At 42.7% G+C, this 27,126-nt stretch overlaps 1 protein-coding gene across 1 annotated transcript; it reads right to left on the bottom strand.

The window, feature by feature from the left end:
- Positions 1 to 1,699: 1,699 nt before the first annotated feature.
- On the bottom strand, positions 1,700 to 26,590 carry LOC133388370 (lipase member M-like). The gene is made up of 9 exons (XM_061634342.1): positions 26,477 to 26,590; positions 24,777 to 24,894; positions 23,210 to 23,408; positions 21,845 to 21,954; positions 19,968 to 20,104; positions 19,574 to 19,720; positions 8,048 to 8,119; positions 5,490 to 5,561; positions 1,700 to 2,051 (listed from the first exon to the last, which is right to left on the bottom strand). Exons 1-9 carry the CDS (start codon positions 26,579 to 26,581, stop codon positions 1,818 to 1,820), a joined length of 1,194 nt encoding a protein of 397 aa, XP_061490326.1. The 5' UTR covers positions 26,582 to 26,590; the 3' UTR covers positions 1,700 to 1,817.
- Positions 26,591 to 27,126: the final 536 nt, after the last annotated feature.

Genomic DNA, 27,126 nt, shown 5'->3' with positions numbered 1-27,126 from the left:
GACTGAGTCTGCAATAAATGGATGACTTGATGTTCAAATAAGTAAAAAATCCTACTGGGCACACTGAGGCTCTTGGACATACCAATCCTCTCTGAAAGTATCAAGTTCATAATCCAGGACCACCACCCCCAGGTACAGCTTTGTCAGTGCAGGCCCAGGTAGCCTCTGTGGCAAGGATTGTCTTGCATCATTTAGGATTGCTACACCAACTACAGCCTCTTCTTTAAAGGGATACCCTGGTTACCCATGCTCTGGTAACAACATGCCTACTGACTTCTGTTATACATTTTATGAGGGCTGCCTTTAAAGATTGTTCTGAAACATTGGTTAGGTCAAAATACAGTTGCCAAGCTGTTGACTGGGACCAGTTGGTGGGAACAGATCTCACCAATGTTAGAAGAACTGCACCAGCTTTTCATCCATTTCTGAGCACAATTCAATGCACTGGTGTTTACCATTAAAGCCCTATTCCAGGTACTAAACCCTGCCCCTGTACCAACTGCTTGTGCATTGAGATAATCTTCTAAGGCTTTCCTCCAGGTGCACTCATCATCTGATATAAGGTGGGTGGTAAACAGAGAGAAAGTGCCTTCTCAACAGGTGGCATCCCATTTGTGGGATTATCTCCGCAGGGAATCCCACCTGGCACCAACTTTGTTATCCTTTTGATGCCGGCCAAAGACAATTTTATTCTTCTGGGCTTTAAAAAAAAACATGCTCTTGCTTTGTTTTGTGTTTTTTATGGTGTTTTCGTAAACTGCTCTGATGCTCCACTGAAGGCCAGTATCTTAATCTTTTTAAATAAGGAAGAAAAACTGAGCATATCCTCAGTTATGGTGTCATTTAGTCAGCCAGCCCTTGTCTAATACTTTTTGTCTGATCTCCTTTATCATATTTGGCCAGCTTTTTTCTGTTCCCACTTGGAATAGATTGTTGACCTCACATAGATAGCTCTTTACTTGTCCATCATGGTAGCTTCATTTTTTTTTAAAAAAAACAGTATTTATCTGATACTTCATAGGAATATAGGAGGAATGGTCTGTTTAGCTCAGTACTGTTGATACTGACTGTGGCAGACACTCTCCAGGATTTCAGGCAGGAGCTTTTTCCAGCCTTACCTAGAGACACCAAGATTTCCCCCTTGCCCCTGTAGCCTCCTACACTACCTAACAGAATGTTCTGGAGGGTCCTCCAACTCTCTGCAGCAGAATGGGGAGGCACAGGGGTCTGCACGGGGAAGGAGGAAGTCACCTATCTCCCCCGTCCCTTCATGGAAGCCATTGCTAGATGAAAGAGCCCACTGAGTGCAACAATACGACTGGGTACATCCCAAAATGTTAAGATACTTGGTCTTCAAGTTCTTTGAAACTAGCTTAGATGCCTCTCTTCTAGAGCTGTAAGAGTTTCTAAAATGTTTGACCATTTTTAAACCAGTTTGAGTTTAAAAAGCAAAAAGCTTTAGATTCATGTTAATAATTTAATAACAGCTGCATTTCATGAAGAAATGCAAGACGTGTGGTAGCAGAGTTGTTTGCAATAATCCAAAAAGGAATATTTTTAAAATGGCTTATATTATATTTGTTATACAATTTTTCTGACATGTTGGCAATACAATTCAGAAGCAAATGACACAAAGACCAAGCAACAATGTTGTCAGTCCCATGATGAAGGCAGTTGTCCTATGCACACTTACTCTCAAGTAAGTCCCACTGAACTCAGTGGACTGTACATTTTTAAAAGAAGAAAACTTCAGGATGCTTCTGCTGATGTGGAAAGTGTCAAACTGTTGCTCCACGCTGCCACATTTTTGCATTGGATTATGCATGTTGCTTCATCAGATCAGTGATTTCATTATACATGCGGTGAGGTGCATCCATGCCCCAGATGAAATCCAGATGAGCCCATTCCGGAATTGATTGATGGGAAACAAGGTTTTTAATTTGGCTGAGTAATATAGCAACATCTTTGGAGTCTGAGAGCAGGTCTTTTCCTCCAGACCATACTGCAGTTGGCACAGTCATATCTTCCACTTTATATAAAGGAGGGATAAACTAGAAGGGGGGGAAAGTGTATAACATATAAAGAATCCTGTTGAGTCATTGCCTCCTTTTAAAAAAAAAAACGTTCAGTAAATGGATGACCAACACATATTTTATCTTTTGAATTATAATTATCCTCTCTCAGTGCTGGTAGGTGTGGGTGGGTGGGTGGGTGGGTGGAGAGCTGTGGAGCAGTCCTCCCAGCCCAGGGTGTGCTACATGTTACCTGGAGAAGGCTGGAATGGGGTGAGTAGCTGCAAAGTCAGGGTTGCATGGATGCACCAGTAGAACCAAACAGGTGCTCCCACAATGGTGTCTGCACAGCCCTTCCATTCCCACATCCCCATCCCAGGTAAGCTGTAGCAGTGCCAGTGTCAGGAGGGTGGCTCCACAACTCTGCTCCACCACACTGGCTCCTACTCTCCCTTATCTCTTCTTTTGAATTGATTTTATCACTTGCAGCATTGCTCAACTTTACTGATACTTAGGGCTGATCCACACCACACATTCAAAGAACACCCAACCCTCCTTTAAGGCACAGAACTTCTCCCAAAGAATCATGGGAACTTTAGTTTGTTAAGGGTGGTAGAAAGTTGTAGCTCTGTGAGGGGCAAACCACAATTTCCAGGATTCTTTGGGAGAAGCCATGCACTTTCAATGTGTGGTGTGGATCATCTTTACTAAGTATTTCCCATCAAGTGTTTCTTTTGTTTCTTCCAATGATGCCAAGACTGCACCATGTGAAACTCACTCTTTTAATACTATGGAATTTAATGCCTTTCTCATCTCATTAATCTTAACCTTCTCTTCAGTTCTCATCCAAGCTCCTTTACTCCACAAATTGTTCCATTCCCAAAATAATAATTTCTGTGTCCTATATAGGCTCACAATTCAGTGCCCCCCGTTGCAGCCATAGAACCTGCCAACCCCACAAATTAGTAGGTAAAGAAATTTGAAAAACAATAAAACAGAAGTTACCTTCGAATGGATCTTTTGAGGAAGTGATTGGCAAAAGTTGGGATGAGCTAAGAATGGTTATTGGCTTTGAAATCTCCCTCTGCTGAAGCTTACTCGTGGCTCAGATCAATTGGTCCCGTCATTCTACAACAAATCAGCTCACAAGCCCTTGTGCAACTCCCCCCCCAAATACCCTTCTGCTTGCTGGTAACCAATGCCACATGTCTTCAATTCTCCAACTCCTCAGCCAGCAGTACTACTCAGTTGCCAAATGTGCTTTACTGTGTTAAGGCATAGTGCAGTCACACGTGTTTTGCCCCCCTCTCCAATTTTATTTGTTTCCTGAAATGCAAAAAGTGGCATGGGGGAGAGGATTCCTCAGCATACAGTTTTTCTGCTAAAATCATCCCACACTTCTTTTTTTCCTGCAATGGAACATAAGAACATAAGAGCCTGCTGATTCAGGCCAGTGGCCCATCTAGTCCAGCACCCTTTCTCACAGTGGCCAACCAGATGCCTGTTGGAATCCCACAAGCAGAACAAGAGGGCAACAGCATGCTCCCTTCCAGTCACTGGTTTTTAAGAGCATACTGCTTCTGACAGTGGAAATAGAAACATATGGGTGGCTGCATCTTTCCCATTGTGTGGCAAGAATCACCTGTGGGTGCAATTCTTGACAGAAAAATGACAGAAAGGACAGGGTTAAGAACTCCTTTCTGCCACATTTATTTATATAATTAAATAAAGGTAAAATTAAATAAAAAATGTAAAATTACACACCTGTCTAGGCTTATGAAAACAAAAAAGAGTTTAGCAGACATCAAAACCAGGACAGATGTCAAGAACAGAACAGAAGGTGCCTACCTAATAGTAATCTATAGTCTTAAATGGCTAACATTTGGGGCCAGAAACTTAAATAGGAACATTTGGGGCCAGAAACAAATGCTAAGAACAGGGTGTTATATGCAGGTTTGCCCTTAGATGCCAGGCACACAGCCAGTGAAAAGCTTCTGATGTGCTGTTTGGTTAGGCGTCCTGCCCTCACTAAGCATATACTGATATCCGGGCTTTTTGTCTACCACCTTCAATGGGCAGTAGGAATGGGAAGATCTGTCAAATTCAGTTTCTTGCTTTTCCAACCTTGTTTAATTCTCCACATTTCTTCGTCAGTTTGCAATTTTTTTAAAAAAAAAGTCCTTATGAAAATTCATCAGCATTTCAGTGTGTATTTCAACGAATATAATTATTTTTCTATGCAATTTTGCCTAACACAATGTATTTCCATTTGTTATTTTCATAAAGATATGCATTTTATGTATACTTTCCCCTAGTGTTTTCTTTTGTACACAGTTTTTTTGTTGGAGAAGTGTGAATTTTGAAGGATAGCTGTGTTTCAGTTTGTACATTGTTTCTGAAAGTATGAATTAGATAGGTTTATATGAAAATGAGAAAATAACTGGATTTATTTCCCCATGCCTACTGAAAAATAAGCCCCATAGAGTTCAATGGTATTTACTCCCAGAAAAGTGCATCGAATTCCAGCCAATCTGTCTAATTATTTGATATAAAGAAATATGTACATTTTACAGTACAATCCTATGCATGTTTACTCTGAACCAAGTCCTACTGTGGGACTTACCCTCAGGTAAGTATTCATAGGGCTGCAGTCATAATATTGCTTTTATTGTTGTTAATATATTACACAGTCTTTTGTGCTAATTTTGTATCTCCTCTAGCCAGATATAACCCAGGACAAGTGTCCCTGTCACTCCATCCTTGTGTCACTGTTGTTACTGAAACAGTTGGAGCATGTCTCAAAATTTGGATTAAAGTTTTAACTCTGAAGTTTGGTGCTGCTTTTGTGTCCTTAGATACTTCTCAAAGAAATGCCAAATCTGGCTGATTTCACCCACTGTGTAGGATTCCTTTAACATTATTGATTGTTTACTATGCAGTATTGCTGCAGCATTCTGACGACATTTCTCCAATCAATCTTTTCTGGCTGTTCTTTTTCTATAATATCTCACTAGCTTCTTAAAAGGTCTTATATAAAAACACTTAGCATTTACACAATACGTTTTGAGTGTCTAAGGCACTTCACACCCATTATCTCAGGGCTCAATTACATGTTATATTAATTTACATGTTATATTAATGCATCATTGCACCTAACATGCAGGTTTTTCTCCATCCTTAACTAGTTGTCAAGTGACTGAGAGGCAATTAGTACTTCAAGTGCACTCCAGGCAGTTTTCACTTTCTATAGGGCCAGTTAATGGCAAATATGTTGCCTCATTCTTCAGGATTCATACCTGGCCATTTAGAATCCGGAGTTGCTGATTATGAAGGAAACATGTGAACTTGGCCTGTGCCAAGAGGTTCCTATCTAACTCCACTTGGCAGTTCTGCACATAGATCCCATTCTCCCATCCTTTTCCCCCCTTGCTTTTCTTTTTCAAAGGCTTTTCTTTTCAATAAATGTGCATTGCATACCTGATTGTGCTTTTCTTTATTCTTGGTCTCATCACCCCAGTCATAACCTTTGAATAGTCCACAATGGAAAGCCTAGCAGGAAAGACAAAGAATAAAAATTAAGGGCTAATAAGGATTATATAGACTCTTTTCTCCATTACCTAAATTTAGTTTGAGCTTATGGCACGTTTAATGTCTATATTCTTTTAAAAAAAAAAAAAAAAAAAGTTTCATCTGCAGTGAAACCTCTCATTGTTCCTGTAGGGTTTAGATTTATATCTTCTTGCTTTATATTCATGTTATTTTTATTATGGTTGCAGTCCTACATACCTTGCCTGAGAGTAAGTCCCATTGAACTCAATGGGGATTATTTCTGAGTAGGCATGCAAAGGAGTTCATTGCAAAAGTCTTGCCTGGGTTTCTGACTTGGAGTTATAAAGGAGCCCATGGCAGCAATCAAGCAACAAAGTAGGAAAAACGTCTTAAAAACATCTTAAAAACACATGTAGACTGGGGTAAAGGTCTCTACTTAAAAGGCTTGTTGAAAGAGAAAGGTCTTCAGTAGGTGCCGAAAAGACAACCGAGAACACACCTGTCTATTATGTAAGGGAAGGGAATTCCAAAGGGTAGTCCACTTCCTATGTTGTGCAGAATAGACCACCTGATGAGATGGTATATGCAGGAGGCCCTCACCTGCAGAGTGCAGTGATCAACTGGGTATATAAGGGGTGAGAGAATCTTTCAGGTATTCTGGTCCCTACATAGAGCATTAGACACCCAAACCATCACCCTGAAGTTAGCCCAGTAGCTAATTGGCAGCCTGAACTCTGTAAGAAAGTGTCTATTAAATAGGTAGAAAAGAACTACTAAAAAGAATAGAACTGTTTCACCAGTTTTGGCAAAAAAACACACTCTGGAGTGTGGTGCACTGTGGGAAGTGTAGTTCTTTTAAGGGCTCTTGTTAGACAAGACATCACTCTGTCACTTAGATGGGGAGAAAGGGAGGAGGAGCTTTTGCATCCCCTCTGCTGTCATTGCTGCTGTCCCTGTGCCCTGCAGACAAGAACAGGAAAATGAAGAGTGAATTTAGTGGGGCTGGGAGGTGACAAAGATGGCTTTGGCAGGAACTGAAAGATAGTGTAAGTTGGCAGTGTGTGCAGAGCTTCCTCTCCTGAGCACTTAGATTATGATCTGAGCAGGGAAAAGAAGTTCAGGTATTGGGAGACTTCCCTCCCGTTTTGAGGAGGGTCTTCCAAATCCAAGCCTGGGTCGGATGAACTCCCACTCTTATTTATTTACTAGTAATAATAATATATTACTATGAGTTATGCGTTTGTGTTTATCTGCATGGCTTGCCTATTTAATAACTTAAAGGTGATCAAAAAGAGCTCAGAAGTCTTGGATTCTTTATCCAGCATTTAGAATGAGACTTCCCTCAGAGTTTGGGAAAGAAAAAGTGATATATCTTGAAGCAGTTTGTAATTTGAATTTGGGCATACAGAGAGAGACAGAGTACTGCTTTGATCTTCTGAGCTGGATGGCTAAAATAGAAGAATCCTTAGGGTACAAGGATGTTTTATGCTGACAGACCTAAGCGGTTGTTTAAAATCTTCTTGATTATTCAGGCATTTTAATTATTATTTTGTACTGTTTTAACGGTTTTTCTCCTTTTATTTTTTACATATTGTTCTATGACATCCTAATATAAGATGATGGCATATAAATAGTTTTATAAACAAATACAGTGGCTTTTTGAGAATCTGAAGCAGAATTAGTATCTATGTTCTCTACTGAATGAACTTGTTTGCTTCCATTGTTCTCTACTTGCACTTTTGTAAAGAAGTAGACACTAGAAAGACACCAGGCATTTCCAGTGTTCTTTCATCCAAAGAAAACTGAACCAGTGCAGTCCAGGCCTTATCCTGGCTTAGGAAAGGGAAGAGTGAACTACTTAACAATATTGATATTAATGGAGAATTGCCATTTCTCCGATAAATTCAAAATCCTATGATTTGCATATATTATTGTATGTACATATTGCTATATGCAAATCCAAGGATTTGTACATAGTTTATGCATCATGCTTTGGTTATAATCGCCAACAATATATGATTTTTTATGGCATATGTGTAACACTCTTTCAAATGGTCACACCTCTGGTCTCCTTTGTGTGCCTGGAGTGAAAGACGTTAGACTGACAGGCATGCGGGAGAGAGCTTTTTCAGCTGTGGCCCCCAAGCTTTGGAATACCCTACCCCAAGAAGTCTGCTCTGCTCCCTCCCTGATGGTTTTCTGGAGACTTCTGAAAACAATCTTGTTCCGGAGAGTCTTTGGGAGGGACTGAAGGCAGAGCCTGACACTGATTTTATGCCTTCTGCATTAATTTTTACCCTTGTAGTCCCCTTTAGTACCACTCCCTATATATATGTATTATGTACGTGTTTGATTTTATTTTTGTAAGCCACCCTGAGTGCCCTATTATAGGGTAGAAGGGTGGGATAGAAATATTTTAAATAAATAAATAAATAAAATGTGTAACACTATTCCAAATTGTAACCTTTTAAAAATTAATAATATACCTGGCTCCAGTGCAGTATATTCTGAGCAGATGTTCCAGCTGGTAGCCGAGCAACATACACATTTACTCGGCTCTGAAAGGTAGAAGGAAGGAAGTCAACAAAGGGTGATTCTCAGTTAGTAAAATGACTAGCATTATAATTAATATTTAAAGAGTTATGTAGATAATAAGGAATACCTATAATGAATAACATTATTAAAGATAATGGGCTGGATCCAGACTAAGTTATTTACACTTACTTTCTATTGAAACCAGTGGGATTTAAGTCATGACCAACTTGTCCCATTAATTTCAAGGGACCTAAATGAGCAATCCTAAATGGATTTGGGGAGAGTGATGTGACAGCTCTAGGCTAGTGTAGCTAAAGGGTTCAAGGATCAGACCCCTTTGGGTGATCTTCAAGGCTTTGGATCCACTGGATCCAAAGCTACCAGTGTTCCAGGGCTTTCCAATTGCTACCACTGGGAGGAGAACCGCCAGCAGTAGTTTTCCACCTGACTGAGGGCTTGTTCACATGGGAGTAAAAGACATAGCAAAGACGCAGCTTTTGCCATCACAATAGATTTGCAAGGTTCACACTTCCTACCTTCAAATCTGCTGTTTTCTGTTCACACTAGTTGGTGTTCCTCTGGGAAGAATTGGTGTCGCTGTTTCGTGCCCCCGGCCCCAAGTTTACATGTTTACTCCCTCTGGTGTATCGCTATTGCTAAAGGAGAAGGGGAAGGTGGGTTTTTTGTCAGTGTTTCTTGTCAATTGCACTCCCTGCTGAAGCCAGACAGCTTTCAGGTGCAATTGACAAGATACTGGGGGGGGGGGGAGAGATGGGGTTTTTTTTGTCAGTTTCATTGTTTCTTCTTGTCAACTGCAGGCCTCTCCTGACTGAAGCCCAGAGCCTGGGGGTGCAATTGACATGATACTGATTTGGGTGGGGAGATGGTTTTTCTTAGTTTCATTGTTTCTACTTGTCAATTGCACACCTTTCTGGGCTGAATCCCAGAGTGTGGGGGTGCAATTGACAAGAAACTGATTAGAGCGAGGGGGGGAGAAAGGCTGTAGCAAATTCCAATGTAGGAGAGGGAGATGGAAGTGGTTGGTTAAGCCGTGGGGAACAAAATGAAATTCATGGAAAGTTCAGTGGGCAGAGAAAGGGGAGTATCTGAAAGTGCTGGATCCACCCGCCCAGAAAAAACGGCAAAGCAAAGTGCCTACATGGAGTAACGCTGTGAAGCGGACACGGTTTTTCCTTCACTTTTCACATTATCTCCGGATTGGTTTAATGCGGATTTAAAGGGAAAAACTGCATCCTAGCTTCTCTTTGCCTGCAATGTCACATGAACCATGCAAATTAAATGGGGATGCAAGTAGCATCAATCTCACAGCAAGTCGCCATGTGAACAGGCCCTGAGTGAAGTTGGCACTCTTTTCTCCATTAATGGGAGCTCTTTGGGTTTTTTTGGCTCCTGATAATACTGTTCTACGTTTAGATCACATAGTGTTGGATGAGGTAGTGGCAATGTGATGATCACAAGCCCATAAAGAATCTTACAGTAGTGCAAATGTCTGGAACAGAGCAGGATTATGGAACACTAGTATGTCCAGAGCTGACATAACATATGCTGGTGGCTACTAGGGATGGGTGAGAAATTTGATTCAATTTGCATTTAAAGCTGAATTTATCAAATTTGCACTTTCTGAAACAATATGAGAACCGAAACACAGGCATCCTTGAAATTCACACTTATCCAAATTTGTGATGCAGTTCTCCAACCAAGCAATGTTTACAAAAGTACAGATATTAGGGAAACTCTGCACATGCAATATGTTGCACATGCAACACATCTATTTCAATCGGGCTTCAGGCCTGGACATGGGACTGAAACAGCCTTGGTCGCCTTGGTAGATGATATGAGGAGGGCGTTGGATAGGGGCGAATGCACCTTCCTTGTCCTCCTTGATCTCTCAGCAGCTTTTGATACCGTTGACCACGCTATCCTCCTGGACCGCCTAAAGAGTTTAGGCATGGGGGGCACTGTATTGCTTTGGTTCCATTCCTTCCTCTCTGGTAGGTACCAAAGAGTGGCATTGGAGGATGAGGTTTCGGATCCTTGGCCTCTCACCTGTGGGGTGCCACAGGGTTCCATCCTCTCCCCGATGCTGTTCAACATCTATATAAAGCCGCTGGGGGCAATCATCAGGAGATTTGGGCTGCAATGTCATCAGTATGCGGATGACACGCAGCTCTATCTCTCATTTAAATCTTCACCGAGGTTGGCTGTAGAAACCCTGTCCAAGTGCCTGGAGTCGGTGAGTGGCTGGATGGGAAGGAATAAGCTGAAGCTGAACCCTGACAAAACCGAGGTACTGTTTGTGGGAGACAAGGGAAGGCTGGGGGATGTGGACCTGGTGCTCAATGGGGTACGATTGCCCCTGAAAGACCAGGTCCGCAGCCTGGGGGTCATTCTTGACTCCCAACTGTCCATGGAGGCTCAAGTCTCGGCTGTAAGCCGGGCGGCGCTGTATCAACTCCATCTGATACGGAGGCTGCGCCCCTACCTTCCCAACCATCTGCTCCCACCGGAAGTACATGCCCTGGTCACCTCTCGCCTAGACTACTGTAATGCGCTCTACGTGGGGTTACCCTTGAAAACGGTCCGGAAGCTGCAACTGGTACAGAATGCGGTGGCTCGTCTGATTAAAGGCAGCCGCCGGCAAGATCACATCACTCCAGTGCTGAAGGAGTTGCACTGGCTACCGGTTGTTTACCGGGCCCAATTCAAGGTGTTGGTTTTGACCTTTAAAACCCTATACGGTTTTAGCCCAGTCTATCTGAAGGAGCGCCTCCAGCATCGTCAGGGATGCCGCTCAACAAGATCAGCCTCAGAAGACCTTCTCTCGATCCCACTGGTTAAAACAGCTAGACTGGTGAGGACTAGAGAGAGGGCTTTTTCAATAGTGGCCCCCACCCTGTGGAACTCTCTCCCAAATGATCTCCGCCATGCCCCTTCTATGATGAGCTTCCGTCGGGCCTTGAAGAGCTGGCTCTTCAGGCAGGCTTTTGGGGTGGGTTAGGTTTTTTACTGTTATGGTTTTAAATTTTAACGTTTTAATGTATTGTTTTTTATCTTGTACGTCTCCCAGAGTGGCTGGACAACCAGCCAGATGGGCGACTAATAAATTTAATAAATAAATAAATAAAAAATGTTGGGGAAAATAACATACCAGAACGCAATTTATATTAGGATAAATTGCTTGCAAAAATGTGTACATAAGTCAAATCTGCATATAAAAATGTATTTATTAGGAGAAATTTGCACTAAAATGCTGAAGAATTTTCATGAAGGTTTTTAAAATATCTGCAGAAATGTAGAAAACCAAATTTAAGGTTAGAAAAACGCAGAACTGAGAGAACTGAAACTGATACGTCATTCCATTCCTAGTCGCTACTCATGTGAATCTGAAATTTCTTAAATTTCAAATCCTACTTCAGCCATGAATACAGTAGGCATGTAATTGCAGGGATATTCTAATGCTGACCCCTGCTCCCAAATATGCAGCCTTCTTTGCAGGCAGTGATTGGGTGTTTTTTTCTTTTATTCCAGGGGAACTGGGGGGGGGGAAGAGTGGGCAAGAGGGGAGTGGCAGCTTCTTCAAAGGGGTGAGCAGCCCTGAACCTTAATGATATTTCACATGTACTCCACATGAAATCAACCATACCCCTCCTCCGTTGTCCACACAACCCAAAAGTCCTCCGCAGAGAGGTTTGATCTCACAATCATAATCATGTTGCAAGATCCCCTAGCATCTTTCTGGGATATAAAATGGAAGTGGCTTCCCTGATAATTAAATTTAGTTGTTTCATGTATTACTAACCACCGTGGTACACTGGACACCCGATCAGTTTCAGACGAGCTCCACAATTACTGTTTTCACGAAGATGCCAAACCAGTGCTGTAGTCGTCCAGGGTCTCAGGGTGGGGGTGCGGTCTTAGACTCCTTACTTTTTTGGGAACCAGGACAAGTAGGGTTCCTATGTCTCCAACATCCTATGATCCAATCAGCATGAAAGGGGAGTGTGTTAGCCACTGAGAAGAGTAATCTAACTTGCTTCTTTGTTGTTTCCTGCTGATTGGAGCCAATCAGAGTGAAAAGAGGTCTTATTTACTCCTACTTCAAAAAGCCAAGTTGTGCTGAGTGAGAATTCTGTAACTGCAGAAGAAGAGACAGTGAATCCTGATGATAGCATCCCATCAAGTCGTTGGATAGCAGCAGGAAATAAATGTGTAGACAATGAATTCAGTAATTCAAGCAATATCTCTGACAATGAGAAAGGATAGTCAAATGGGGACTGTTATGTATTAGCCCTCCAGGCTTGCCATACCAGGAACTGCGGAGTCTGCTCAGGGGTGTGGCAGTTTTGTTTCAGTTCTGAGTTGCAGTTTTGGCCTACAAGTATCACCAAGCTGTGGGCCTTGTTTTCTTCATATTATCAGTGATAGTAAAGTTCTTATTGTATATCCTTGGTGTGGCGTTTTCCTTCAGAATACTTTTTAGGGACAGTGATAGAGAAGCAGAAAGCAGTATTCAAACTTGGCCAGATTGTTCTATAATATTAGAAGGATGTATAATCCTAGAAGGGTGTGTGGCTGTGAGGGTGTGTGGCTGTGACTATTTTGAAGGGAACCTGCACTTCTGAATTTGTCACTACACTACTGTGCCAAACACCTTATCCAGCATTGTCTTCCCTCTATTTCATAATGTAATGAAAAAGGTAGGCCTGGATGTAGATATGATACAAAGTTAGCAGAGCACAGTGGGGGGCCGGTGAGGGTTGTAGCATGGGGAGAAGGGAGAGAGTTTAGCAGGTTAGAGAGTTTAGCAGGTTAGGCTGAGAGGCCTAACAGGCCAGAGATTCACCAACCAAAGTGTATTTGGAGCTCAGAATCGCACTAGGCAATCAAGTCTTCACTTCAGATCCAAGTACTGCAAAAAAATCTAAATTCTTACTAAAGGTACACATAAGACTTATACAATAAATAAATAAATAAATATCAATCCTGTATGTATCCATTAGTTCTGTCTTGGCTCTTTTTTTTTTACAGTCATGGCTCTTTTATGCTAATCCACCCCCACCCCCATTCATTCAAGGTGGTGATATGGTGATTCCCTCCCCCCCCCCATTCAGATTATAGTACTGGTGATGTGGCAGCAAAGCTCATTTCACTTTTATGAACGTGTAAAGTTTTGGCAACTTTTTTGTTAGAAGTGGCTTAGAGATATATGAGCATCCAATTGATTGCCCTTTTGCAAGTGCTTGGTTTGAGCTGTTTGCAAAAGCCAGGGTGTTCATTTCTGCCACAACCCTTCTCTTTCCTCAACCTGAGCAACTCAAGCTTTTTTGCGAAGAGAAAAAAGGTGGCAGAGGCCGCCCTGGCAGTGCATGTTTTCTTTCTGGAGGCGGAACAGGCATTCCCTGTCCCAGCATCTCTGGCAAGAAAGTAACACTATTAAAACAATTTCTAATGGGGAGAAGGCTCTTGCTGGTACAAATGATGCTAATACTCGTCCAAGTCTGACCCCAGGCAAGAAAACTTGCTCTGCCAGGGCTCTGCAACTACTGGCTCCCTCTTAATCAAAAGCTAATTAAAGAATCATAGCATAGTAGAGTTGGAAGGGACCAGAAGGCCATCGAGTCCAACCCCCTGCTCAATGCAGGAATCCAAGTTAATGCATATCCGACAGGCGGCCATCCAGCCGCCTACTGAATCCAGTGTTCTCTTGAATGAAACTCCAATAAGTTGCTCAGGTTGGGGAAGGGGGAGGCAGCAGTGGGAGAACTGGTGTATAGGATTGAGGCAAGCACAGCTCTGCTCACCCTGTTTGCAGAGCAGTGCTGTGCTCACCTTTGATATTGCTTGCAAGCATTCGAACAGCGATGAGCTCCCCTGGTCAAACGTTCGCTACAACTCTAAAGTTGCTAAGCATATTAATTTTACCACAAACACTTGTTTCTTTGAATTCACAAATGTAATAATTTGCTTTTTGAAAAAACTTCAACAGGATGAGCATTGCCATGGTCCGAGGATATAGCATTGCTAAAACCATACTACAAGCTTGGAAAATCGAGGACACCGCACAAAACCAAACCTGGGCGGCAGAAACGGCTACCATTTCTGTGGAATGTTTATTTTTATTTATTTATTTATCTATTTATTGCACTTGTATACTGCCCCATAGCCAAAGCTCTCTGGGCAGTTTACAGTAATCAAAAACATTAAAACAAATATACATTTTAAAACACATATTTTAAAAACAATTTAAAACACAATTTTAAAATTTAAAACAATATAAAAATAATTTTAAAATACATGCTAAAGTGCCTGGGAGAAGGGGAAAGTCTTGACCTGGCACTGAAAAGATAACAGTATTGGCGCCAGGCGCACCTCATCAAAGACATCATTCCATAATTTGGGGGCCACCACCGAGAAGGCCCTCTCCCTTGTTGCCACCCTCCGAGCTTCCCTTGGAGTAGGCACCTGGAGGAGGGCCTTTGATCTTGAATGTAGTGTACGGGTGGGTTTGTATCAGGAGAGGCGTTCCATCAGGTATTGTGGTCCCAAGCTGTGTAAGGCTTTATAGGTCAAAACCAGCACCTTGGATTGAGCTCGGAAACATACAGGCAGCCAATGCAAGCAGGCCAACTGAGGTGGGGGAAGGTGGTGGAGAGGTCAGTGCAGTGCAGGCGCAGTGACAGGAGTGGCAGTTTGGCTTCACCATAAGAACATAAGAACATAAGAAGAGCCTGCTGGATCAGGCCAGTGGCCCATCTAGTCCAGCATCCTGTTCTCACAGTGGCCAACCAGGTGCCTGGGGGAAGCCCGCAAGCAGGACCCGAGTGCAAGAACACTCTCCCCTCCTGAGGCTTCCGGCAACTGGTTTTCAGAAGCATGCTGCCTCTGACTAGGGTGGCACAGCACAGCCATCATGGCTAGTAGCCATTGATAGCCCTGTCCTCCATGAATTTGTCTAATCTTCTTTTAAAGCCATCCAAGCTGGTGGCCATTACTGCATCTTGTGGGAGCAAATTCCATAGTTTAACTATGCGCTGAGTAAAGAAGTACTTCCTTTTGTCTGTCCTGAATCTTCCAACATTCAGTTTCTTTGAATGTCCATGAGTTCTAGTATTATGAGAGAGGGAGAAGAACTTTTCTCTATCCACTTTCTCAATGCCATGCATAATTTTATACACTTCTATCATGTCTCCTCTGACCCGCCTTTTCTCTAAACTAAAAAGCCCCAAATGCTGCAACCTTTCCTCGTAAGGGAGTCGCTCCATCCCCTTGATCATTCTGGTTGCCCTCTTCTGAACCTTTTCCAACTCTAGAATGTCCTTTTTGAGATGAGGCGACCAGAACTGTACACAGTATTCCAAATGCGGCCGCACCATAGATTTATACAACGGCATTATGATATCGGCTGTTTTATTTTCAATACCTTTCCTAATTATTGCTAGCATGGAATTTGCCTTTTTCACAGCTGCCGCACACTGGGTCGACATTTTCATCGTGCTGTCCACTACAACCCTGAGGTCTCTCTCCTGGTCGGTCACCGCCAGTTCAGACCCCATGAGCGTATATGTGAAATTAAGATTGTTTGCTCCAATATGCATAATTTTACACTTGTTTATATTGAATTGCATTTGCCATTTTTCTGCCCATTCACTCAGTTTGGAGAGGTCTTTTTGGAGCTCTTCGCAATCCCTTTTTGTTTTAACAACCCTGAACAATTTAGTGTCGTCAGCAAACTTGGCCACTTCACTGCTCACTCCTAATTCTAGGTCATTAATGAACAAGTTGAAAAGTACAGGTCCCAATACCGATCCTTGAGGGACTCCACTTTCTACAGCCCTCCATTGGGAGAACTGTCCGTTTATTCCTACTCTCTGCTTTCTGCTTCTTAACCAATTCCTTATCCACAAGAGGACCTCTCCTCTTATTCCATGACTGCTAAGCTTCCTCAGAAGCCTTTGGTGAGGTACCTTGTCAAACGCTTTTTGAAAGTCTAAGTAAACTATGTCCACTGAATCACCTCTATCTATACGCTTGTTGACACTCTCAAAGAATTCTAATAGGTTACTGAGACAGGACTTTCCCTTGCAGAAGCCATGCTAGCTCTGCTTCAGCAAGGCTTGTTCTTCTATGTGCTTAGTTAATCTAGCTTTAATAATACTTTCTACCAGTTTTCCAGGGACAGAAGTTAAGCTAACTGGCCTGTAATTTCCGGGATCCCCTCTGGATCCCTTTTTGAAGATTGGCGTTACATTTGCCACTTTCCAGTCCTCAGGCACGGAGGAGGACCCAAGGGACAAGTTACATATTTTAGTTAGCAGATCAGCAATTTCACATTTGAGTTCTTTGAGAACTCTCGGGTGGATGCCATCCGGGCCCGGTGATTTGTCAGTTTTTATATTGTCCATTAAGCTTAGAACTTCCTCTCTCGTTACCACTATTTGTCTTAGTTCCTCAGAATCCCTTCCTGCAAATGTTAGTTCAGGTTCAGGGATCTGCCCTATATCTTCCACTGTGAAGACAGATGCAAAGAATTTATTTAGCTTCTCTGCAATCTCCTTATCGTTCTTTAGTACACCTTATCATCCAAGGGTCCAATTGTCTCCCTAGATGGTCTCCTGCTTTGAATGTATTTATAGAATTTTTTGTTGTTGGTTTTTATGTTCTTAGCAATGTGCTCCTCAAATTCTTTTTTAGCATCCCTTATTGTCTTCTTGCATTTCTTTTGCCAGAGTTTGTGTTCTTTTTTATTTTCTTCATTCGGACAAGACTTCCATTTTCTGAAGGAAGACTTTTTGCCTCTAAGAGCTTCCTTGACTTTGCTCGTTAACCATGCTGGCATCTTCTTGGCCCTGGCGGTACCTTTTCTGATCTGTGGTATGCACTCCAGTTGAGCTTCTAATATAGTGTTTTTAAACAACTTCCAAGCATTTTCGAGTGATGTGACCCTCTGGACTTTGTTTTTCAGCTTTCTTTTTACCAATCCCCTCATTTTTGTGAAGTTTCCTCTTTTGAAGTCAAAAGTGACCGTGTTGGATTTTCTTGGCAATTGGCCAGTTACATGTATGTTTAATTTAATAGCACTGTGGTCACTGCTCCCAATCGGTTCAACAACACTTACATCTCGCACCAGGTCCCGGTCCCCACTGAGGATTAAGTCCAGGGTTGCCGTCCCTCTGGTCGGTTCCGTGACCAACTGGTCTAGGGAATAGTCATTTAGAATATCTAGAAACTTTGCTTCTTTGTCATGACTGGAACACATATGCAGCCAGTCTATGTCCGGGTAGTTGAAGTCACCCATTACTACCACATTTCCTAGTTTGGATGCTTCCTCAATTTCATATCTCATCTCAAGGTCTCCCTGAGCATTTTGATCAGGGGGACGATAGATCGTTCCCAGTATTAAGTCCCTCCTGGGGCACGGTATCACCACCCACAACGATTCTGTGGAGGAGTCTGCCTCTTTTGGGGTTTCGAGCTTGCTGGATTCAATGCCTTCTTTCACGTATAGAGCGACTCCGCCACCAATACGTCCTTCCCTGTCCTTCCGATATAGTTTATATCCAGGGATAACCGTATCCCACTGGTTTTCTCCATTCCACCAGGTCTCGGTTATGCTCACTATATCAATGCTCTTCTCTAAGACCAAGCACTCCAGTTCTCCCATCTTGGTTCGGAGGCTCCTAGCATTAGCGTACAGGCACTTGTAAGCAGTGTCTCTCTTCAAGTGTCTTTGACACTTGTGGTTAGGCCTGTGGTGCTCACACCATTGTGCTCACACCTCGTCAGCTTCCTCACTGCCTCGCCTCTCCCCCCTCTAAGTTACTGGCAACAACATCTGCATTGGGAAGCCAGGTAAATAGCAACTTGGTCATTTCTGGCCTACTCTTAACTATAAGAAATCCCAGAGTGGTAACTGAGATGTTTTTATGAGGGGTTTGTTATCATTCTTGTTTATTTTGATTGTTGATTGTATTTTTATTGTATGGCTGTTGTGGTTGTTATTGTCGTCTTAAATGATGATATTGTAAGCTGCTTTGAGTGGGCATTTTGTCGGGAATGGTGGGATATAAATGTTAGCATAAACAAACAAATATATAACTCTTTTTGGTTGTTTTATATAAAACTTCAATTGAAAAGGTCTCCAGCTGAAATATCAGTGCAGCCATGAACTCATTGGGAATTGGATACCAAGACTGGGAGAAAGATTTCTGTATTTTCCTGGAACTTGTAATACAGCCCTTGGCCTCCCAGGTGGGGACTCTTTGATTTGGGCTGTTACTTGGTAGGACAATTAATTGTTACTTGAGAAATTGGGATAGTTATCCTATGCAGACAACTGAACACTAGAGGGTGGTGTTGGTGTTTTGGAATCAAGCTCTGTATTGCAAGGAATACTGGGATGGACAAATCAGACTATTTTATATCAGTCTCTTTCATGTGTGTTTAGGCATAGATTAATTCCATCCTATATCTGTATTTATTTTTATTTATTTATTTTATTTTATTCGATTTATTAGTCGCTCATCTGGCTGGAAACCCAGCCACTCTGAGCGACATACAAAATAAAGGCATATAAACATCAGACATAAAAGTATATAAACATCAAAAAAGAAGCAATAAAACTAAACAACAAAGTAGAAGCTATCCCCCAACCCACACAGCCCAACCCAAAGATCAGAAAGTCCTCCTAAAGGAGCTCCCTTTTGAAGGCTGGAGGGTGGGGCAAGGCAGGTGGAAGCAGCCTCCCCTGATGGCAACAGAGTCTCTCTCCCCTCATAGTCCTTCTCTTGAGGCAGCTCCCTTTTGAAGGCTGGAGGGTGGGGCAAGGCAGGTGGAAGCAGCCTCCCCTGATGCCAACAGAGTCTCTCTCCCCTCATAGTCCTTCTCTTGAGGCAGCTCCCTTTTGAAGGCTGGAAGGTGGGGCAAGGCAGGTGGAAGCAGCCTCCCCTGATGGCAACAGAGTCTCTCTCCCCTCATGTATTAGTATATCACTTTTTAAAAATCCTCACAATAATTTGCATTTAAATCTGATTCTTAAAATTATTTTTTCTCTCAGAAATACACATTTCTAATTCAATTTTCTCTCAAAATAATCATTTCAAATGTATTCTGATATATTTTTCAGCCACAAACTGTGTTGGAACATTCTGGAAGTGTGAAAGCTATTGGATAACTAAGTTCTAGTCTGTAAACTAGTATAGAAAGTGTAGATTTGGTTATATCATATTAGAATTCACAAAGATAGTTTTACTAAGGTTTCTTTAAAAAAAATTAGATTACAAATGAATACAACATTCCAGATGTGATACTTAGTTTTTATGTGTGCATAGTATTTTTAAAATGTGTTTTATGAATAAATAGTTATGAATAACAGTTATTATTTCTTTTTATATGAAATAATATTAAAAAGACAATTGGGAGCTAGAATCCTAGTTACCAACATAATGGATCACACTTACCATATTTAAATTTTCTGTGTTATATCCACTGAAAAGGAAGAAGACATTTCCACAAAGACTGTTCAATAATCTCCGGCTACAGAAGGCACTAACTATCTTTTTGAGCAATCCATTCTGGGTAAGGAATTCTCTTTTCCCAAGCACAGCCTGTAAAATACAAAGAGAATGTTCAAAATAATTTGACCTTCTCCTTTATTAGATGTCTTCTGTTGCCATACAAAAGCAGACTATCACAATCCTCTCTATACGGTACTTTTCCTCAATAACCTTTAAACTGCCCTGTATGACACACAGCCAGATGCCTTCACAAACCCAGTGAAATGGAGAGGGTTTAGCAAGTTTGCTTTATGACCACGTGGATGAGCAGGTATTGGAAAGAAGAGACAGAACATACCTTGAGGAGTCTTTCTGGAAGGCGAAGAACATTTATTGCAGGGCTTCTGGCATACTTAATTCTAGTCACAGGAGCTAAGGCAAAAAACATTTTGACCTTTTGAGCCAACTCTGGCATTGTTGAAAATGCTATAAATGCTGAGAGAAATTAAAGAGACAAAAAGAATGACTAAGAAAGAGGTTGAGCAAAGTCCATAGAACAGAACAGAACAAAAGTATCTCTTTAAACCAGGATTATACATATATGGACAAATCCTGGATCCTGAACCAAACTGGGCTGATTTTGGTTGACCCAGGATTCAGCCAGATTGGTTTGAGGCAGCCCCAGGTCACACTAGTTTGGATCAGGACCACCCACAGTGATCCAGGGCTGTCAAAGGGGGGGTCTGGTGTTCAGAAAAGGGGGGGCAAGGAGACATGCAGGCAGCCTGCCTGCATCTCCTTTTCCCCTTTCCCTTCTAACTGCATGACTATGCAGGGCCCCTGAATTAGTTCAAGACATGGATCCAGGTTGGGTCAGCCCTGGGTCAAATCAGGGTCGCTCTGAAGTGCTGGATCAGGCCCCGAATCAGATTAGAGGGCCCATGGACAGGCATACTGTAAACCTTTAGCTTACATAGCAATGTTTCAAACAATAACAGTGCAATCCTAGACATATCTACCCAAGTAATTTCCACTGAGTTCAGTGAGACTTGCTGTCTGATAAGCATGCATGGGACTGCAGTCTAAATATTGGCTACCAACTTATAATTAATTTAACTTGTTGTTTATCAAGGAAGCACTTTTGCATCCCAACACATTTTATCTGACATGACGCCGTCTTCATTGACGCTCACTATGAGCTTTCTTTTCTCGAAAGACCCACACACCAAATTAGGCTCTCTAATTTCCAGTGGTTTTATCAATAAGTGAGCATTGTATCAAATCTCACCATTCTAGAAATTGTTTTTTTGACTCATAAAAAATCACATCATGTAAAAGCCCTTTTGGCTCCCCACATGATCAACTCTGAACCCTCCCTAGCGTAAGATTTTTCAAATTAATGGCCATCCTTTTTTACTTCCTCTGTCCCTGAAGCACCTTTACTGACACTGTCCTGCATACATCCTCGTTGACACTTTTTTTGGGGGGGGGAATCCAACATAGAAGTCTGTTTTTTGGTCCAACACAGGTCTATTTTTTGAGGTGGATGTCACCAGAAGAAGGGTTTCACATGAAGCAGCTGCAGAGGCTGAAGGAAGAGTGAAAAATGACTGTAGAGCCCGTGCAGGGAACCACTGGCCCTCCAGATGTTGGTGAATTACAACTCCCATCATCCTTGTCCATTGTCCATGCTTGCTGGGGCTGATGGGAGTAAAGGTTTGCCACACCTGCTGTAGAGCATCCAGAACATCTAGATACTGGGGACTGACTTTGAAATCGGGAGCAGTTGATGAGGCTGCATCCTGTACCTGGCCCTGGGAGCAAAGTCTCTGCCACTTACCAGAAGGGGGAGGGGCAAGGTGGCATGGCTGATTACCCAGACTTAGAGGCATGACTTGGTAAGGTGTGTTCTCATTCAAGCAAGATCTAATGAGCTTTCTCTTATTTTATGCTTTAATACTTCGCCTTATCCATTTTATGCAATGTATGCTTTATTTCTGAGCCTGGAGATCCCCAAACGAAAGCTTTCAAACTTTTCAGCCAAGAGTCAATCATTAATAACTATGTACTGTACCCTTGCTGATTTTAACTTAGTGTCATTTTTAAAAAAATTAAAAAATGATTTAGATGTTTAATGTTTCAAAATAAAAGTTATTTAAAGTCCTTTAATTGTACATTGCTCAGTGTTACAAAGGTGTCATTGTTATGTGTGAATCCTTAGTCCAAGTAACATACCAACTGCAGCACCTTGTGAATAGCCAATGTAGTATAATTGCTGTTGTCTAGTTGTCTTCAGAATGAAGGTGAGCACAGCTGGAAGATCATACTTGGCCATCTCATCAAAACTAGAGAGGGAAGGGAACACACACAGACTCACAAAGCGATGAAAATAGGAAATTGGTCCCACAGATGGGAATACACAGTGAAGTTAGATTGAGCCATGACACTATGAACCTGAGTTGGTGTCAAGGCTAAGCAGTGTTCTGCTATTGATTTGCAGGCTTATGCTGGGCTTGTTCTCTGCTGCTACTCCAGAAAGCTAACCCACCTGTTGCTTCCAACTTCCATCCTGAAAACAGACTGAGCTCTTGGCTCTTTTTCCTTTTGCTTATAGCTAATCTCTCTGTTGACGCTGTGATGAGTCAGAAAAAAGGGGAAAGGGCAGTCCAGATGTCTTTAGCTAGAGATATTGGTATGGTTAGGGCACGGCTTTCCGTACTTATTTATTAGAAACGGCTCATCGGTTTGGGCAGAGCTGCTCCTTCCTCACAGGTGGTTTGCTGTTGCTTACCAAAAGGGAGGAGGGAGGGGAGGAAGCAGAGAGGTTACCATGGTATAAATGTACTGGCAGAGCCAATCTGGCACTTCTGCTAGCGTGTTTGCACTGTGCCAATTGCCTTCCCCCCTCCTACCTTGTAAGCCATTATTTCTCAATCAGTGGACCAGAAGTGCCCACCAGTGAACTTTGGGCCACTTTTATATTGGTCAACAGGGTCAGCGCCAGAGGGTGGTCAGGTTGGGCCCTGGCCGATGGTCCCTGTGGCCCAGAGGGGGAGGGTAGTGTTCCTGTTCTGTGATCTGCAGCAGCATCGGGTCCTACAACCTGACTCTGCCGCGGATCACAGAGAAGGAGCTCCCAGGCTCTCTCCCCAGCGTGGGTTTCAATAAGCCCTCATGCACACCCCACCTACCTCTCCTGTCAGTATGAATGGCACACAAGATGGTGGTGGGGGCTTCCCTAAGGGTCTGATGCCCCCACTGCCATCACATGACACAAGAGGTAGGTGGGGCACACAGGTGGGCTTATTAGTTCCACACCCCCTGTATGATGTGTGTGTTGGGCTATCGTGCCATGGGCCCGGGACAGGCTGGTGCCCAAGGGCACAGTCGTGTCTGGCACCAGTGCCTAATAAATAGTGCAGTCTTGTAACTGTCAACTCAGAAGTAGCTCCTACTAAGTTCAATGGGGCTTTTTCACAGGCAAGTGGGCCTAGAATATCTGAGGACAAGCATTGTCTTGTTTTTTATTGATCTGTAAGCCACCCTGAGAACCTTTTCAACTGAAAAATGGAGTAAAAATGCTTAAACAAACAAACACACCTAAAAGCCCAAAATTCTTCTTGACCTACAGTCAGATTTTGGTGACTTCTGGACTCAGTGCTTCCTCTGCTGTTTCCAAGCCAAACGTCATAGCCAGCATCTGCAAGGATGAAGCCCAGACTGTTGTGGGCAAAGTTTATGACCCAGTTGCTTCCATCTCCCAGCAAACCATGCTGGAGAAACACCACCGGTTTCAAAACTGCAGTAGGAACATAATATTTGCCTTAGTTATTAAGTCTGTGTGGTATTAACAAGAGGTAGCTAGGGTTTTACCTACTCCAGCAGCAGTGTATGAGGGTGTGGAGTGGCAGTGGTGCTCTTCCAGCAGTAGCTGTGAGGTCAGAATGAGGAGGGGCAATGACGTTGTAAGGTTGGGGAAGCTAGGGTTGGCGGTAGCCCACAGGTGTGCATGCACTTGCAGGGCTGCTGTTGCCATCCATCCAGCATTCCCCTGACCTCATCACTGCCTTGACCCACTCCATCCCTGTCCCAGCAAGTACAGCACTGCCACTGCCAGGAGGGTCCTGCTGCTGCTGCTGCTCTGCCCTACTGGTCTGCCCCACCAGCTGCTAATGTACTCTACACATGGGGGGGAGGTCTGAGTTAAAGTAATTCAAGTTCTAAGAATTAATTTCAAAATATATGTCATAACTCCATCCCTGCCCCCCAAGCAACATGGATGTGTGACACTATTCAAAGTAAAGTAATGTGGGTCTCATCACCAACATGTCATTTTAAAAAAACAACAACCCTGAAATATCAAATGCCATTATCTGCCTGATATTTAGAGCCTTTGGCAACCTGTGGGTGGAAGGGGGAGCTTTGGCGACCTGTGGGGGGGAAGGGGGAGCTTTGATGATGGTAGGCAGAGTTGGCGAACAGAGGCGGCAGCCCCTAGTATATGTATATTCATACAAAAATATTTACACACAGTTATATGCAGAGCTTGGAAAAGTTACTTTTTTGAACTACAACTCCCATCAGCCCAATCCAGTGTCCATGCTCTCTGAGGCTGATGGGAGTTGTAGTTCAAAAAAGTAACTTTTCCAAGCGCTGGTATGCCTTGATGTATGTTATCTGTTTATGTGCTGGTTACTTAGGAGAGTATATGTGTATAATATTATACAACAATGTGTAAAATACGTGAGAATAGTTTGCATTTTTAACAGAACCAGGAAAAACAACAACCACACTTTTCTTTGAGATTTGGGAGTGAAACTAGAATTTTTTAAAAGTTCAAGATTTTCAGAAAATTGCATCCCTTGAAGTGTCACTATGTTGTGAAATTAAAATGGTGGATCACAGTCACAGATATCAGGACAAGTGCCAGCGCCAGCAGGCTTTATCTAGAAGTTGCCCAAGAGTGTCAAGTGCTGACACTGCCCTAGAAAGGGCCAAGGGTGCCCGGCTTTGACCACCATTAGATCTGCTGCATTGTATGCTTGTCTACCCATTCAGTTGTGAAGGCAAGCTTGCCTTGGAATGTGGCTGAAGAAGTTGCACTGAGCTCACTTTTTATATTACATCTATCTTCTGCCTTACTTTACAGCATATAAATTAATCGTACCTGAATTCCCCTGATTCTTAACACCAAATGGTATTCTGTTAATGCTAAGAATATAGCCATCTTCTGTCACCACTTCATGCTCCTCACTGGGGTAGCCTTTGTGGATAATAAGTTCATTCTGCAAAGGGGAAAATGTGATTTTTTTTTTCCTCTTGAAGGATTTATATTGCAACGCATCTCATCTAGATTTCTGAAGTGATATCACAGTTCTGCCTGCAACAGTGTATTGAACAGTGAAGTTTTTTTTTTCAGAGACTGATAAGCTGTAATAAGAACTGCACTGCATGTTAGTGTTTTATTATAAATGCATATCTATGCCCACCTGGAGCCCCTCAGTAATGTTTAGCAAAAGAGAATACATGACGTGAAATCATCATACCTAACAGTTCACCACCCACTGTAGTTTAATGCTGAGTGAAATTATAACATCATGTCAGTGATCAAGCATCTTTTTAAACTAAGCATTAATCACAAAGGGAGAGACATGAGTCAGCAGGGGCCACCCAATTATGGTAACACATTGTTTTGCCATAAATACAGCTTGCTCCACAATTCGGAATGATTTGGCTTAGATAGAACCAAAGATGGGCAGTACTAATCATTGGTGGCTATTTCTGATGGAAGGGTAGCTAATGTGGTGCCCTCCAGATGTTGTTGGGCTATAACTCCCATCATCCCTGACCCCTGCACACTCTGACTAGACTATGAGAGGTATTGGTTGCTCTGGATCAATTAGTAGATGTGGCTGCCTGAGGCCCCACAACAATGAGTTTATTAGGTAGGACCTAGGTTCCCAAACGGCATGGGTGCATTTTAGGAGAGACTCTTTGGATGGGGGGGGTTGCACATGTGAAGGCTTGCCAGATCCTTGAACAGGATTTCCACAAGCTGGGACTGGTGGATGGAGCCACTCCTTTCTCAGCCTTCCGGTCACTAACTACAGCAGCCAGGCACTTTTCTGACTTCTTTCCCAGCCCCACAGGACCTGACTGCCAGGACGAGTGCAATCTAGATTTAATCATCAAATTTGTAAAGAGCAAAGCTTGGTATGTGCATATTCATTACAGCAGCCTCAGCCAACTTGGTGCCCTCTAGGTGTTGTGGCCTGCATCTCCCATTGTCCCTGACCATTGGCCGTGCTGGCTGGGACTGATGGGAGTTGCTGTCCAAAACATCTGGAGGGTACCAGGTTGCCAAAGGCTGCGTTACAGTGACAGATTTCCCCTTTATCCTCCCACTTACCATGCAGGTGACTGAATGGAGAAATGCACTGCTAGCCTGGTAGCTCCTCATCTGGCATTACTGCCAACCCAACTCACCCTTCTCTTTCAGGTTGGACTAGGTGGATAAATGAATAAGACTGGAGCCAGGAGAGAAAGCGTGAGCTAAAGAAGACAGGGGGAAGAGGGGTACAACTTCATTGCTACTCTGGGCTCATTTTGGAAGGAAGGGCAGAATATACATTTTAGTCATCATGGTCATCATCTGTCAGGAAAAACTTTAATATTCTTGCACTTTTATTGGCAGATGCCAATGCACCTTGGTGCATGACATTTCCCACTTTCCCTTGAAATGGATGGTTGATATTTGGTTTGGATGGTCTAGGAGACAGAATGAATTTAGAGGGGGGGCTTGAGTTGGAGAAGTGGCAATGAAAATGTATCCTTTTAATTTTGAACAAATACCACTAGGTTACTTACAATACTCATAAAAGCTTCTGGATCAGTAGCTCTCTTAGTCCTCATTTGTTCTTTTGAATGCACAAGTCCTTGGGACAAGCATATCAAAGCGATAAAAGTCCACATCCTATCCCTAGGTAACACAGACCACAGATGCATTAATAATGGTGTTCTGCCTAAGCAACATAATGAAGTGTAATTTGCTTATTCGCACATTGTACTGAAAAGGATAATTTTCATGGCTAGTGGATCCCCAACTTTTTCCCCCACAGATCACTTGAAAATTGCCAAGGGCCATGGTGAACCACTTAAAAGATTTTTCTGCCTGTTGTAGCAATTGTAATGCGCTGCGCTAGATGCCTTATGGCATCTAATTGTATTTCGACTGCTTCTTTTATTTCTGATATACTGTCTTTTAGGTATTCCTTAGAATTCAAATCGTAGTACAATAAAATACAATATAATAAATGAAAGAAGCATTTAAAATACAAGCAAAAATCAATATGAACATTTAATGTGTCTTCAACCACAAATCCACAGACTTGGCGCAGACCACTTGAATGAAGCCTGTGGACCACTGGTGGTCCATGGACCACAGTTTCAGAACTCCTGGTTTAAGACGTGGGAAAGGGCTGAAAAGGCTTGTACTCAAACGATTGCACAGCTATAAT

The sequence above is a fragment of the Rhineura floridana genome, chromosome 7 (assembly GCF_030035675.1).
Source record: "Rhineura floridana isolate rRhiFlo1 chromosome 7, rRhiFlo1.hap2, whole genome shotgun sequence".
In the NCBI taxonomy this organism is placed as follows: domain Eukaryota; kingdom Metazoa; phylum Chordata; class Lepidosauria; order Squamata; family Rhineuridae; genus Rhineura; species Rhineura floridana.
The sequence above is the reverse complement of the archived record's forward strand: the minus strand, read 5'-3'. Positions and strand labels throughout refer to the sequence as shown.